The 15,020-nt window shown below is 33.8% G+C and overlaps 2 protein-coding genes across 2 annotated transcripts; both read left to right on the forward strand.

Annotated features, from left to right (window-relative positions):
- The first annotated feature begins 7,955 nt into the window (after positions 1-7,955).
- On the forward strand, positions 7,956-10,162 carry LOC147546036 (aluminum-activated malate transporter 2-like). Its single transcript, XM_086635995.1, has 5 exons — positions 7,956-8,450; positions 8,546-8,818; positions 8,907-9,037; positions 9,128-9,271; positions 9,391-10,162. Exons 1-5 carry the CDS (start codon positions 8,264-8,266, stop codon positions 9,835-9,837), a joined length of 1,182 nt encoding a protein of 393 aa, XP_086492121.1. The 5' UTR covers positions 7,956-8,263; the 3' UTR covers positions 9,838-10,162.
- A 1,708-nt stretch (positions 10,163-11,870) lies between these two features.
- LOC147546037 (aluminum-activated malate transporter 2-like) lies at positions 11,871-14,239 on the forward strand. Its single transcript, XM_086638004.1, has 6 exons — positions 11,871-12,302; positions 12,572-12,712; positions 12,810-13,082; positions 13,169-13,281; positions 13,366-13,509; positions 13,605-14,239. Exons 1-6 carry the CDS (start codon positions 12,017-12,019, stop codon positions 14,106-14,108), a joined length of 1,461 nt encoding a protein of 486 aa, XP_086494130.1. The 5' UTR covers positions 11,871-12,016; the 3' UTR covers positions 14,109-14,239.
- Positions 14,240-15,020: the final 781 nt, after the last annotated feature.

Below are 15,020 nucleotides of genomic sequence, written 5' to 3' on the forward strand. Positions count from 1 at the left end.
TTTGAGCCTGGTTGTTTCTATATTTGTCCAGATACTGTCCGGACTTTTTGGGTCTATCAAATTGGATCTAATCCAACTTTTTATCCTGATCCTCGAGCCATATTTTTTCGATCAAATCGTCACTCTTTGATGCAACACATTGTAAGATCCAGTCGAACTTAGCTGCAAATCATTAAGGTTGATTTGACGATCGTAGTTGGCTACTTGGCTTCTCGCTAAGCATTATTTCTAAATTGGCCGGACTTTACGATCTTTTGGATAAAGTCATCATTATCATATCTGACAAATTGAATGCATTGTCATCTTAGTCGGAGGGCATCTCCTTCAATATGTGTGCACATAACAAAAATGGTGAGCGCATATACAATGTCCCTTCTCATTTATATATAGATTGAGTACTTTTAGGCTTGGGTTTCAGCTTGGTCCTAGCTAGTTTCCATAATTAATCAATTATTTCACTTCAAAAATTTTAGGGGCATCCACATTTTCGTAGTCAACAAAACTTTGTTGCGTCCTAAATCATATTTGCTTGAGGCAGTGTAGCTCTCATGCCCCATGAGTAAAAGACAAAGGCTAGAGAAGAAAACTTCGAAGGAAAGAGGAAAGCGAGTCAGGGAGAAGAAACAAACTTTGTACAAATTTGAAATGGAAGAGAAGATCATTTAGAAATTTTCTTTGGTAGGTTTTAAAGTCACCCTAGTAAATATTAAAGGCGTCTCTTTCCCTCACAAACTCTTTCTCAAATTGGCCTTGAGGGACACGTCTTAAACACTTAAAGGGGCGCCTTTAAAACTTTCCTTTGTATTTTTGTTTCTTTTGGGTTGTACTCCTTTAAACTAAAGATATCAAACAACTACCTTACTCAAAGTTTGACTTAGATGCAGACGTTGCATTGTCACGACAATTAACTTTTAAGTGTAAAAAATTGCAACTATTGGAAAGCATACCCTCATAAGCAAAACGAAAGTTAGATTGTAAAAAAGCACTATGAGCCCACCAAGCAAACAAGTGGAACCCATATGAAATTTCAACAACTAGGGTATAGCCCGTGCCCGAGGGCACAGACAGTTATATCAATCAACATTCAACGAAATTATTGAAGAAATCAAATGAACATCAAGTTGTCATAAACGCATATTACCAAGAAATCAAACTGAACGATATGAGTACTATCCTAGAACCTGTTATTTTTCAATTTCATAGGTTATTTTGCAACGGATATTATGAGAAAAAAGAAAAAGGAAATAGGTTATTTTATTTCTAAACATGTGTTGTGCAAGAAATAATTATTTTACATGGGTTATTTTATTTCTAAACCCGAGAATCTTTTTTTTCTTTATGTAACTTATTTTTTAGATAGGTTATTTTATTTAGAAGGGCTATATTGTAATATTAGGAAAGGGCTTCTAGACAATATAGGAGGCAGAATTTTGAATCGTGAGGAAAAGTTGGGGGAGAGAAATACGTGGGTAATTATTGTAGGGACATCCTAACCGATTTTGGTTGATTAACACTATTGCCCTTCTATTTTGACTGGATTTACACGAAAAGAGATTTTATAACAGCCGTCAGATGTGATCTTTATGAAAATCCCAATAAAAATGGACGATCAGACTTATCCCCATGATAACCGACTGAGTTGTTTTAATATAATAGATGTTACATAATTAGAACAAAGCCTTCTTTATAGACAACCGACCTAATCTTGGACCTTCTTAGTTCTCAAAATTCTTGTGTTTTATGTTAAGTTCTTGATTTAGGCTAGGTTCACTCTACCTTGCTGTCAAATTGTTTTTACAATATTAGCACACTATATTTTTTATTTAAATTCATCACTTATTAAACTAATAATCCCCTTTTGTTACATAAAAAGTTATCTTGCACTTCAATTAGCTAGGTCGATAAATATTTGATTTCGTAATTAACTAATATAATTAATCAAGTAAGAAAGAGATAAGCAACCGAGGTGATTAAGAAAAGGTGGTGATAAGAGTTATCTACATTTAATTATCATCATAAGAATCTCAAAGTTTAAGAGAAGTGGAGGGTGATGTGTTTCCCACTTGGAAACCTTTTTAATATATAATTTTTATTAGAGTTAATTCCTATATGGCCCCCTACTTTGTGACCAGCTTCCTTTATGTCCCCTTTTTTTCGTAAATTCAAATATAGCCCCCTATTTTCAAGTAAATGTCATTACTACCCTTCTTAATTCTAAATTTAAAACATTTAAAAAAAGTTATTTCCACCTCACCCCTCTCTCTCTCTCCACCTCATCTTTCTCTACAACTCACCCCTCTCTCTTTCCAACTCACCTCTCTCTCTCTCTCTCCAACTCACCCCTCTCTCTCTCCAACTCACCTTCATCTTCTCCGATTGAAGTCGCCGGCCGGAGATTTTTCCGGCCGGCGACTTCCAAAAAAAAAAAAAAAATTTCTCTCATCTCTCTCTCTCTAAAAATCCGGCGAAGGGAAACCCCCTTCGCCGGATTTTTAGAGAGAGAGAGAGATGAGAGAAAAAAAAAATTTTTTTTTTTTTTTGGGAAGTCGCTGGCCGGAAAATCTCCGGCCGGCGACTTCAATCGGAGAAGATGAAGGTGAGTTGGAGAGAGAGAGGGGTGAGTTGGAGAGAGAGGGGTGAGTTGGAAAGAGAGGTGATGTGGAGAGAGAGAGTTGACATGGAGAGAGATGTGTGGTGGAGAGGAAATGAGGTGGAATATTAATTTTATTTTTATTTTTAATTTTGAAAAAAGATTTTAAGGAAGGGTAGTTAGGACAATTACATCAAAAAAGGGGGTCATATTTGAATTTACGAAAAAAAGGGGGCCATAAAGGAAGCTGGTTACAAAGTAGGGGGCCATATAAGAATTAACTCTTTTTATTATTAGTCTAAATTTTTAGAGCCAATTAACTTTAAAGCTTGCAGCCCTTACTTTTGTATAATTAGTTATTAATTTATATTAGTTTCTCCCAAATCTCATATTAGTTTGATATAAGAGCTTTATTGATGATCATTACAGTCTGAGAACAATTTGTGTTTACAGTGCTGATTATAACTAATTAAGCTCATCAATTGGAAATCTTAAAGAAGTTCATTCATACTTGATTGAATTTAATATGACCTCTTACTTTCTTTTTCTACGAAGGATATGACTCAATAAAACAATTGGTACTGAATAAAAATGACTTAGGTATTTGATTTTCGGTTATAGACTCATAGCTGAGGATGTAAACCTCAAAGTTAAAAAGAAAAAATCAAACATAATAATGTAGATTAGAAAACAGACACTCTAATTAACTTGTAAAACGATCTATCCAATTCAGATTCAACAAATTTAGATTCTGATATAAAAAGAATGCATTACTTTTGCGACGATGATTTTGAATCTAAACTCTGCATCATTTGGTAACGACTGAAATGGCCAGCATTAGATTGTTGGTTATGAGATGTATGTTGATCATTTGAGAATATTCTCACACGTAGCCTCTTATGTCAAATTCTTTTTAAGACAAAGATGTGTTTTTCTTGTTTGTTGGGGTGAAGTGCAGTGAATGACGAGTTGACGACCATTGTGTCTATCACATGTAGGTATAGTCTTAGAACTACGTTGCGTTTATGGGCACTCGTCTAAATTAAAATGGCCAGACCATTAGTTATAGAGGGATTGAGCCATTGGTCCAAAAAGGGGGCAAAAATGAAAATTTCACCCAAAGTTGCCTAAAAATGAAAGGGAGGTCCAATGTGTCAGTTTGGGGGTCAAAATTACGTAAAGGGCCCTTAGAAAATAAAGTATTTACCGTTCATGCTATCGAAAATTACAAAATTGCCATCGAAAAATCTCGGGAAACGATTTTTTTTTCTGAAAATTATTTTATTTACTGGAAATTTGAAATTTTCGGGAGATTATTTTATTTACTGGAAATTACAAAATTTGAAAATTTGGGCGGGAAATTATTTTATTTACTGGAAATTTTCGGGAAATTATTTTATTTACTGGAAATTTTTTTCTGTACTAGACATTTTTGCTGGGCGGGAATTTGAAATTTCGTAAAAAAATTTGAAAATTTGGGCGGGAATTTGAAATTTCGTTTGAAAATTTCAAAACTTCGAAAAAAAAATTTGTGACCGGGAAATTATTTTATTTACTGGAAATTTTTTTCTGTACTAGACACTTTTGCTGGGCGGGAATTTAAAATTTTCAAAAAAATTTCAAAATTTGCCCGGAAATTTAAAATTTTCAAAAAATTTTGAAATTTTGGGCGGGAATTTGAAAATTCGTAAAAAAAATTTGGGCGGGAATTTGAAATTTCGTTTGAAAATTTCAAAAGTTCGAAAAAAAAAATTTGAGACCGGGAAATTATTTTATTTACTGGAAATTTTTTTCTGTACTAGACACTTTTGCTGGGCGGGAATTTAAAATTTTCAAAAAAATTTCAAAATTTGCCCGGGAATTTGAAAATTTCGAAAAAAAGATTTCGTTTGAAAATTTCAAAAAAATTTGAAAATTGGAATTTTTTGTGTAAGGGAAATTATTTTATTTACCGGGAAGAGATGGTTTGCTGGGCGGGAATTTGAAATTTCGTTTTCAAATTTTCAAAAAATTTTGAAACTTTGAATTTTTCGTATACTGGTAAATTATTTTATTTACCAGACATTTTTTTTTTTTCAAGAAAACGTCAGCATGTCCCGTCCAAGGGCAAGAGGGGAATAAAAAAAAAATCTGACATTTGGACCTGCAACTAATTTTTGGGCAAGAGTGGATTTTTTTTGGGTTTACCCCCCACTTTTTGGACCCCTAGCTCAAAAATCCTTAGTTATAATATGACCATGTATGTAATATTATAGTATTCTCTCATAAAAAAAAAAAGGTAATATTATAGTTTTGGTTAGAAGCCACTCTTTAACGTGGGACTGTTCTCAAGGCTAGATAACCAAGAAAAGATTGTGATTTCAAAAGAGGACAAGAAAAATAGTCTTTGTTAGTTTGTTACCATTTCCAAATTGATAGAGTAATTAAAAAAATTGAGAAAGGAAAGACAGAAAACAAGTACAAGTATTGATGTCAACAATTAACAATCTCACAGTATATTGGTATATTGTAAGATCGAACAAATTTTGTATTCTTTGATATAGTTAAAACTAAGTGACTCATGACGCGTTTATACACATAATTAAATGACTAGTTTTCTTTCATTAATTTGACATCTCAATGTAAAATTTTATATAAAATTTATGTGTGAAAACATGGATTTTGTCATAGTTAAGTAAATGGGTGCATTCTTGAGATATGTATTAATATGCTGTAAAATATAAGGAAAATGAAATTAAAATAAAACAATTGAGCACGTTTTCAATTATTTGGTTTTGAATTAAACTTACAGATAAGAGGGGGTTTGAACTTTGAACACTGCTCACCCACTTAAGAAATTTATATAAGATAAGATATCTTGCTTATCTAAAATTTCTTTTTCTTTTAAAATTATCACTTTTTCTTTAGAAATAAAAAATAAATTAATAAAATATACCTGGACATTTATTATTGGTATTAATATTAGTAATAATATTAAGAAAATTGATAAGAACTACCATTAAGTTTCAAAAAAACTTCATTTTATTATTCTGTGAAATTGAAATTATGAAAGAGCAAATAATATTTTAGTTATAGATCCAAGACCCAAAGTAGATATATCTAATTTACATCACATGGTCGAAATACTTGTACGCGTTCCAGTACTTATATAAAATATAGGCATAATGTGCTTTCAGTAAGTCAATTGGCTTATTTGTTCGTTTTATATATATATATATATATATATATATATTAAGATTTTGTACATCTCCTAACACCTAACTAAATTGTAGGATATGGGTTTAAACTCAAGGTACATAAAAAAAAACGTTATGGCCTATTAGTTGGTGTAATCGGTATTCCAAAAATCAACTTATTGATATTTAATACATTGGAAATCCTAAAACATAATACATGATGACACATTACAAATTTTGTAGTCATCCCTGAAAAGTTTATAAACCACTAATCATAAAAGAGACCACATGTTAATGTGTACTGTACACCTACACGAAATCTTCTTTTGATGGTTCATTCCTAGCTATTTAGATATATGGCAAGCCTACTATGGTAGCACTTTTTTCATTTTCCTTAAAAACTAAAAGATAAGTTTAGAGAATGACACACGTGAAAGGACGTGAATAGTCCTGTATACTAAAAACATAATCTAATAGCCAAAAGTATAAAGTCCGAGTAATCTTCATAGTTGCCAATGAGTTTTGAGTTTACGAATAGACTTAACATCTATCAGTTTTGTACCCTACACTAATCTCTAAGTTAGAGACTGTTATTTCTTTAGATAGTGAGTGAGGGAGAGACTTATTATGAATTGGTCTGTGGTCATGGAAATTATAAGGGATAATTCGATTTCGACCCTCTAAAGATGATTAACTCGTTAAAATGGTCCCCTAAAGATTATCAACTTTTTTGGCCCCCTTTTTCATCTTTTTTGTCAGTCAATTCCAATCAACTATGACAGAAGATTAATTCTTTTCCTCTTTGCCCCTCCTTTCAAATTGGAAGATTTGTTGTTTGGACCCCCTTTCGTGTAATTGATTTGATGTTTTGACTCCCTTTTCCAAAGTTGCAACTCGGACCTATTCTAATCTAATCCAACCCAATAGACCTACATGAGCTTATTCTAATCTAATCCAACCCGAAATAATAATCATTGATTGAAAGTTTATCAAATGTATCAAAGTTCGCTCTCAATCCAATGAATTGACTTCCAACGTGAGCACAGACAACATTAGGCCAGTTGCAGGTACCTTCTGTAATGCGTAATGGGCAAAAAGCTTTACAAGGTCGACTAGTTCAATTGTTTCGATCATCATCACCTTCTTTCGTTACTGAGATCGAAACCGATACATCAGATTTGTCCCTTGAAGAAATATTGCTATATGAGTTTCTCCGTGAAGAAGATATGGTAATTTCTGTTGCATGTCCTGTGGCTTGCTTTCAAAATCCAATGCACAATCACCATTATTAGACACATGAACTTTGCATCCTAATGATTCGATTGCTCGCTTTATGGATGAGCTCTCCTTGCAATCCTTATTAGCCATTTCAATGGCTGAGATGCTTCGTTGCTTCTCTCTTAGTAATTTTGCGGAAATGAGTTCCATAAAAGTTGTTTTTGAGTTCTGTAAAGAGCAATTTTGAGGTGGAAACCCTAATAATTCAATTGCCCATGCTTCTGGTGTATGTGCACTGTTGCAAGTGATGCATGCTTGATTATGAGGGTTTATTAGATTGTACAAAAAGGGTTTTCAAAATCGAAGGTTTAAGGGTTTTATGTTTATTACAGGATTACAATGTTAATGAAAGTCCTTTTAGTGTTGTTACTTGTGAAGCTTCAAAAACTAAATTAACGGAGGTTTCATTAGGTTGTGCAACTGATGAAAGAAGAAAAAAAAATCTTTATTGGTGGTGGTAGTGGTGGGAGGAGAAAAGGAACGAAGTACGAAAAAAAAAAGATTCTTTTTTTCCCGGGGATGGATCATCGTCTGACCATCATCGGTGACCCTTCTTAGATGACGGAGAGAGAAAACATAAATAAGGCAAAATATTTGAAAGAAAGGGTAAATAGGAAAGAACGAGTCAGTTGTTAAAGTTGACTGAAATTGACTACCGGAATAACTCAAAAGGGGCCAAAATAGAAGTTGGTCGTCTTTAGGGACCATTTGGTGAATTAGTTCCTTTTAGGGGGCCGAAATAGACTTATCCCGAATTATAAGCGCGTTTACGAGAAAACCACACATGTGTCAAAGAGGAAACGATTTTTGTATGCTCGTCATGGACTTTCTATTTTCTTCTTCCTATAAATTCAAATCCAATCACTTCTCTCTCTCTTCATTACAAAAAATCTCTCTCTCTCTCTCTTGGCATCTCTTTCTTGTCCCCACAATTGTTAAACTATGGATATAGAATCAAGAACCGCAGAGATCAATAATAGCACAAGAATCTTCGATACATTTCTAGGGTTTTTCAATACTTTCTTTTCTTCGATTAAAGCCTTCTCTGTGAGTTTGAAGAACAATGTAGTTAAATTCATAACCAAGATCAAGAATCTTGGAAAAGATGACCCAAGAAGAGTAACACATTCAATCAAGGTTGGATTAACTCTGTCTCTAGTTTCTCTTCTTTACTACTTGAGAGTTGAGACCCATCTATGGTGGCTTAGGCGCTTCAACAATGTGGGCTATCTTAACCGTCGTTGTGGTATTCGAATTCACTGTTGGAGCCACACTGGGAAAAGGGTTTAACAGAGCATTGGCAACATTCTTAGCCGGTGCTCTAGGTGTTGGAGCTCATTATTTGACAACCCTAGCTGGAGATATAGCTGAACCAATACTTCTTTGGCTCTTTGTTTTCCTTATAGGTATTATTTCCATTTCAACATTCTTTTTTTTTCTTTTTATTAATGTTTTCTTATTTTACAGAACTTTTTAGCTCATTTTTGTCTTTTTTTTACAGCGACAACGGCTTCATTCTCAAGGTTTTTTCCGAAAATCAAGGCTCGATACGATTATGGGGTATTGATATTTATATTGACATTTAGTTTGGTATCGATATCGGGTTATCGAGTTGACAAGATATTAGAGTTAGCCCACCAAAGACTAGCAACAATTTTAATTGGTTGTCTTTCATGTGTGATCATATCCATTTCTATATTTCCTGTATGGGCTGGTGAAGATCTAAACAAATTGATTTCTCTCAACATTGAAAAGCTTGGAGATTTCTTACATGGTAATTAACTTACTAATTTTCATTAATCTTCAATTAATTATGATAAATTTCTTATTTCTAACAAAAAAAAACATTACTTATTTCACAGGATTTGGAGGAGAATATTTTGGAAATGAGGGAAATAATGGTGATAAAAATGTGGGTTCTGGTCAGAATAACAAGGCATTTCTTCAAGGATATAAAAGTGTTTTGAATTCTAAGATAGTTGAAGAATCACTTGTAAGTGAAATCTCTAAACCCTAATAAAACCTTTGTGATACTCTCCCATGCATAAATGTACAAGTTTCTAAATCTGATTACCTTTTGTAGGCTAACTTTGCTAGGTGGGAACCAGCACATGGGCGATTCAGATATCGTCATCCATGGAAACAATACTTGAAAATCGGTGCCTTAACTCGACAATGTGCGTATCTAATCGACGCTCTTAGTAATTGTATAAGCTCTGAAGTCCAAGTAAGCTATTAGACCAACACCATTTGGTACTTGTAATCTATAATATATCAATGAAATTCTAACTACTTTTTTTAGTCTTTGACCTAACAAAGTTGTTTTTGCTCTTGTTATTGATGCAGGCACCTATAGAAATCAAGAAGATAATTCAAGATTCATGCATAGAAATGACCATGGAATGTAGCAAGGCTTTGATGGAATTATCTAGGGCAATTAAAACAATGACACAACCTAATGGTATAGTTGTACAGGAACAACTCAAAAATGCTGCTGATAATCTAAGAACACTTCTGAAAACAGCTACGTTAATGGAGAATGTGAATATTTTAGACGTTGTACCAGCAGCTACTGTCACTTCTCTACTAGTTGAGATCGTAGGTTGCATAGAAATCATTGCGGAGTCTGTTAACGAGCTCGCCCGCTTAGCCAAGTTTGAAGTTGCAGATGCCACCGTAACGACGGATGGGTTGAAACCCAAGCAACTACTTCATTGTGGAAGCGTAAGACCACTTCCAATGGAGAGTAATACTATGGAAGGAGCCCACGTCGTTATCGTAGTATGTGGGTAGTGTACAATGCTCTACATAATTTCCTCACATTCAATTTGTAGACAGTGAAAGTGGCCACCAGTTAAATGGGTAAAGGGCATGTACCCCATCAGCGGAGTAAACATAAATTGGTTATCGGTGGATGTGGTCTTAAATAGTCCCACATCTCGTAAGGGACGAAATGAAATGAGTTGTAAACCATGAAACTAGGATGAGCTTTAAAGTCAGACTGCAGACACAAAGCTATGACACTAATTTTGTAGCACAGTAAGTTGTATATCGATAGTTTGTATTATTAAACATAACAGAGTAAATGAATGGAAATTGTTGTGTTTTCCCTTCTTCAGATTGAGCATAAGCGAAAATTAGTAGTATAACAATCGAATTTTGTTACAGTTTTTACTTTTATCCATCAGATATTATATGACAGATTTGGTGGACTAAGAACCGCTGTAAATGTTAAAAGATCATGAGAAGCTTCAGGGAGGGATATTTTACTACTGATACTTGCAACAAAATAGCCAAAGAGATGGCACCCGAACAGAGGACAGTGTGCATGGGGCTCGATCACAAGATATTTTCTTATGGGTCATAAAATTATATTGATCAAATCGAAAAAGCGGGTATATTTCTAGTCAAGCTGCTACGAAAATGTACACAAATTAAGGATATAATTGAAGAAGAAAAACATTTTCTGCTCCTAATTGGGTTACTTGTCCTTCAGAGTTCAGAGGCCCCATCTAAAGGGAATATTTTTTTCTCTCATAAGAGTGCAACACCAGCCTCTACTGAGACACTGAGTAAAACTTTAGGATGAAGAAACAATTCACGGTATAAGCAGACTACAAACATCATACGTTGAAATCACTTCGTCGAGTTTGGGATAAAATTAGGTGACCTTCTGTTCCCTTAATGAAATTGTATGTAACAATTCCTATTTTTCCATATGTGCAACAAATGCTACACTGTTTTATAAAGGTTGAATAAGAACACCAAAATGTGCTATTGAAACAGACCGTTTTCGTATAGCTTTATGTGGATTATTATGCGATATGTACACAAATTCTTCACAATTACTGTATTAGTTTAACATAGCACATTCGTAATTCCGGAATCTTGACATTAGGCGGCTTGGACATCCACTTGATCCAAATTTTATACAAGGTTTAAAGAACAAAAAGGCAGAGGCTTATACACGTTTTTATGTAAAAGAACCTAAAATAGTGGGTACCCACCAGGCCACCACTATATAACTAGTGATTAATAGTTATTAAATGGGTGAAACTTATTAGTAGTCCTTAATTCTAAGGAGTACTAATAAGTTTGTGTACATATCGCAGGCGTGATCTTAGTGATTCACATGTACGTAAATTCTCTCTTTTGGTCAAGCTATCATATCCCCTCCCCTCCACCCAGAGTATACACGTCTACCCATAGGTCGGGTGACTCCTAACCAGCTTAGGTGAATGAGCAGGATTTACAGATAAAGATAAATAAATCTTACTTTTCTTTCTAAATTCTGCAAGTCCACCTAAACCAGTTCAATCCATTTGCTTTTAGTTTGGTTTGATGATAACATATATTATTTAGGCATATAAGCACATTTTCATTTGTACAAAGAAGTATTAATTTGTGGTGTATATTATATACTAGCTACCACATGATTATCATATAATGGACTACAGTTCATTTGCCCCACTTGCCTTGAGATCATTTTTCTCTCTCTTTTGAGAATAACACTGCAAAGTTATTTTAAGTGATGGCCATGGTAAACTTACCTTTTTACATTTTCTCCCACTTTCTGTGTTCCTCATATTGCAGAGTATATGTACTGTTTCTGGTTAAAGAAATGGTCTGGATCCAATACTCTGCAGTTAGGTGATTTTACAACCCTTTTACCAAATAAAATCTTAATTTAGTCCTCTCACTTTACCCATATCAAAAAGTAAAAGTAAAATAGTACACAAATATGAGTCAACAAAGTAATAATAATTAAGTAATACCTCCCTACTTTGATTCCTATAAATTTAGAGAATGATGCATGAGTGTTCTTCAAGCACATTTCCTTCTTTCTTCTCTCTTTCTCTCCCTAGATTGCAGTGAGAAGAAAAGAAGGTCTTACTTGAAAGGGTTTTCATACTTGTTTAAGGTGCTTTTAGTTTAATTTAGTTCTTTTCAATTACTTAATAAGGTAAAAAAGATGGAGATTGAATCAACAAATCAAGAGAGATTAGGGTGTTTCTACAATGGGTGGCAGTGGCTAATGTCCTTGCCTAGTAGAGTAATGGGCAAATTTGTTCAAGTAGCAATTAAGGTAAAAAAGCTTGGACAAGATGACCCAAGAAGAGTTACTCATTCAATCAAAGTGGGCTTAGCTCTCTCATTGGTTTCTCTACTCTTCTACTTTAGACCTCTTTATGGTGGTTTTGGTGTAGCTACTATGTGGGCTGTTTTAACCGTCGTCGTTGTTTTTGAGTTTAGTGTCGGTAAGTTTCCATCAATCATACAAGCTCCAAATTCACCTTTTATATACCCCACGATACTATATATAAGGACCACATTTTCTGAACACATGATACATTCACATAACACGTTAGATACGAAGATGCTATACTTGACCCTACAAATATTTATGACATCAGCTCTGTCCAAATAAATTTTCATCATCCATGTCATGTGGTTTATATAACTAAATAATTTACATCAAATTATGTTTATTTTAAACTTTTTTCTATGTAATTCTTTTATAAACCAGGGGCAACTTTGGGTAAAGGCCTAAATAGAGGAATAGCAACAATGCTAGCAGGGGCTTTAGGAGTTGGAGCTCATCATTTAGCAACATTGGCTGGAAGAGATGGAGAGCCCATCTTACTTGGTCTCTTTGTCTTCCTACTTGGTTAGTAAACACATATCTTAACAAACAAACACTTCATATTAAGAATTTTTTTTCTTTTTCTTAAGAGTTCTTAACTTTTTCTCTTATGGTTTTGCAGCTGCTACATCGTCTTTTGTACGATTCTTTCCTGGCATTAAAGCGAGATACGATTATGGTGTACTAATATTTATATTGACATTCAGTTTGGTGTCTGTTTCGGGTTATCGTGTTGAGAAGATAATAGAACTTGCCCATCATAGGTTATCGACAATAATAATCGGTAGTGCCACATGTGTAATCATCTCCATTTTCGTCTTCCCCGTATGGGCTGGTGAAGATTTACACAAACTTATTTCTCTCAACATTGAAAAGCTTGCAAGTTTCTTACAAGGTAAATCTCTACTTCACCATTCATATTGTGGGTTTAAATTAGACATTTTAGATAAGTTACTAATTAAGAGAACAATAATCTTATAGGTTTTGGAGGAGAATATTTTGAAAATGAAGGAAATGGAGAAAATGCTGAAAAGAAATCATCTTTTCTTGGGTATAAAAGTATCCTAAATTCTAAGTCAACCGAAGAAGCATTGGTGAGTAAAACTATATATTTATAAACATTATTCAAAACTAGCTAGTTTTTTATATATTTATTGATTTTGTTCTTCATTTTGTAGGCGAATTTTGCGAGTTGGGAGCCACCACACGGTATTTTCAGATTCCGTCATCCATGGAAACAATATCTAAAAATTGGAGCTTTAACTCGTCAGTGTGCTTGTCGAATCGAAGCTCTTAATGGCTGCATAAACTCTAAGCTCCAAGTAATATAACAAGTACCCACCATTTTTTTATTTCCCTTGAAGCAACAAGAAATGGATTATCATGACTTAACCATATATTGTGTTGCATTTTGCAGGCACCACAAGAAGAGTTCAAGAAGAAAATACAAGAAACATGTACAAAAATGAGCATGGAATTAAGCAAGGCTTTAATGGAACTATCTTCATCACTTAGAACCATGACTCAAACCAATACTATAGAAACTCACTTGTTGAACTCCAAAACAGCCGCTGACGACCTGAAAACCGCCCTAAAAAACGCTAAACTGAAGAACACTGATCTCTTACAAATCATACCAGCAGCTACAGTTACTACTCTACTAAATGATATACTAGTATGTATCGAGAAAATCGCAGATTCTGTTCAAGAACTATCCCAAACTGCAAAATTCAAGAATGTGAGTCCTCCTACTACAACAATGGCGGAAAAACAAATAATTGATCAGGAAATAACCACAAAACAGGTTTATATGGATACCGACCCGGCCCATATTGTAATTGTAGTTCATGAAACATCTGAAGTAACTCAAGTGGGAAATGGGAATTCACCAGAGGCTAGTAGATTAAGTTTAGTAGTTTGAGTTTTGTAAATTTAGGTTATATACCAACTTATAACTATATACATATAAAACTCCTACTGTAATTTTTTTCATGTAGAAGTAGCTTGCAGTTAATCTCAAATATAATATATGAGGTTTATATATTTCTTTTATCTCTTTATGTTCTTTCTTTCATACTCATTTTATGTAGCTTGTTTTCATTGAGAGATGAGATAAGACAAGTGGTATTGAAGCCAACCCGTTAAAGATCGCCCTTCTCTTACGTGAGTCTGTTCTCATACCCCTGTTTACGCGTGAGGTTTTTTCGGGTGACTAGGAGCATGTGTGGTTGTTGAACCTATCAGATATGGAGTTAATTCTAATACCATGTTCATTCAATTACTTCACTTTCTAAACTTTAAAAGTACTTATATGTTATTAATTATATTCTTAGGCATAAATTTCGTGTTGATCCAAATAAGAGTGATAAAACCAATTAGTTATGTGAAAATTGAGTGTTTAGTTATTTTATCAAGAATGCAATTTAGTGTTGTTATCTTGAGTTTAGGTCATCTTCTTTACTTTTCTTTCATATCCATCATTCTCTCCCAAATACATCTCAATCTTAATAGTGCATATGCAGATAACATCCAAAGAATACTACTCTAATCAAAATCAATATCAAAAGACTTTTTCGAGAAGCACTAGAAAACAAAAAAAATTGAAGGAACAAAAAAGTGTTTTGAGTATTCTAAATTTCAAAGGTGGAGTTTTGAGTTGTTCCCCACTTGGAGTAGTTCCACCTTTTTTGAATTTAGGGGAAGTTTACTTCTGATTTCCTCCATCATTCTGAGTTCACTTTTTCAAGAATTTAACCAAACTCGATATAAGTCACACTCACCATCCTTACTGCATTAACATTAATGCTACTTTTCAATTAGTGCGTCAAGAACG

Source organism: Eschscholzia californica, unplaced genomic scaffold (assembly GCF_041429995.1).
Source record: "Eschscholzia californica isolate CP2 unplaced genomic scaffold, dmEscCali1.0.p SCAF_4, whole genome shotgun sequence".
Lineage (NCBI taxonomy): Eukaryota > Viridiplantae > Streptophyta > Magnoliopsida > Ranunculales > Papaveraceae > Eschscholzia > Eschscholzia californica.

Bases quoted from the DNA above. Each gene is read 5' to 3' on its own strand.
- LOC147546036 (XM_086635995.1), top strand. From the start codon at position 8,264: ATGTGGGCTATCTTAACCGTCGTTGTGGTATTCGAATTCACTGTTGGA. The intron at 8,451-8,545 runs GTATTATTTCCA...TTTTTTTTACAG, and splicing joins GCTCTTTGTTTTCCTTATAG to CGACAACGGCTTCATTCTCA. The intron at 8,819-8,906 runs GTAATTAACTTA...CTTATTTCACAG, and splicing joins GCTTGGAGATTTCTTACATG to GATTTGGAGGAGAATATTTT.
- LOC147546037 (XM_086638004.1), top strand. From the start codon at position 12,017: ATGGAGATTGAATCAACAAATCAAGAGAGATTAGGGTGTTTCTACAAT. The intron at 12,303-12,571 runs GTAAGTTTCCAT...TTTATAAACCAG, and splicing joins TGTTTTTGAGTTTAGTGTCG to GGGCAACTTTGGGTAAAGGC. The intron at 13,282-13,365 runs GTGAGTAAAACT...TTCATTTTGTAG, and splicing joins AGTCAACCGAAGAAGCATTG to GCGAATTTTGCGAGTTGGGA.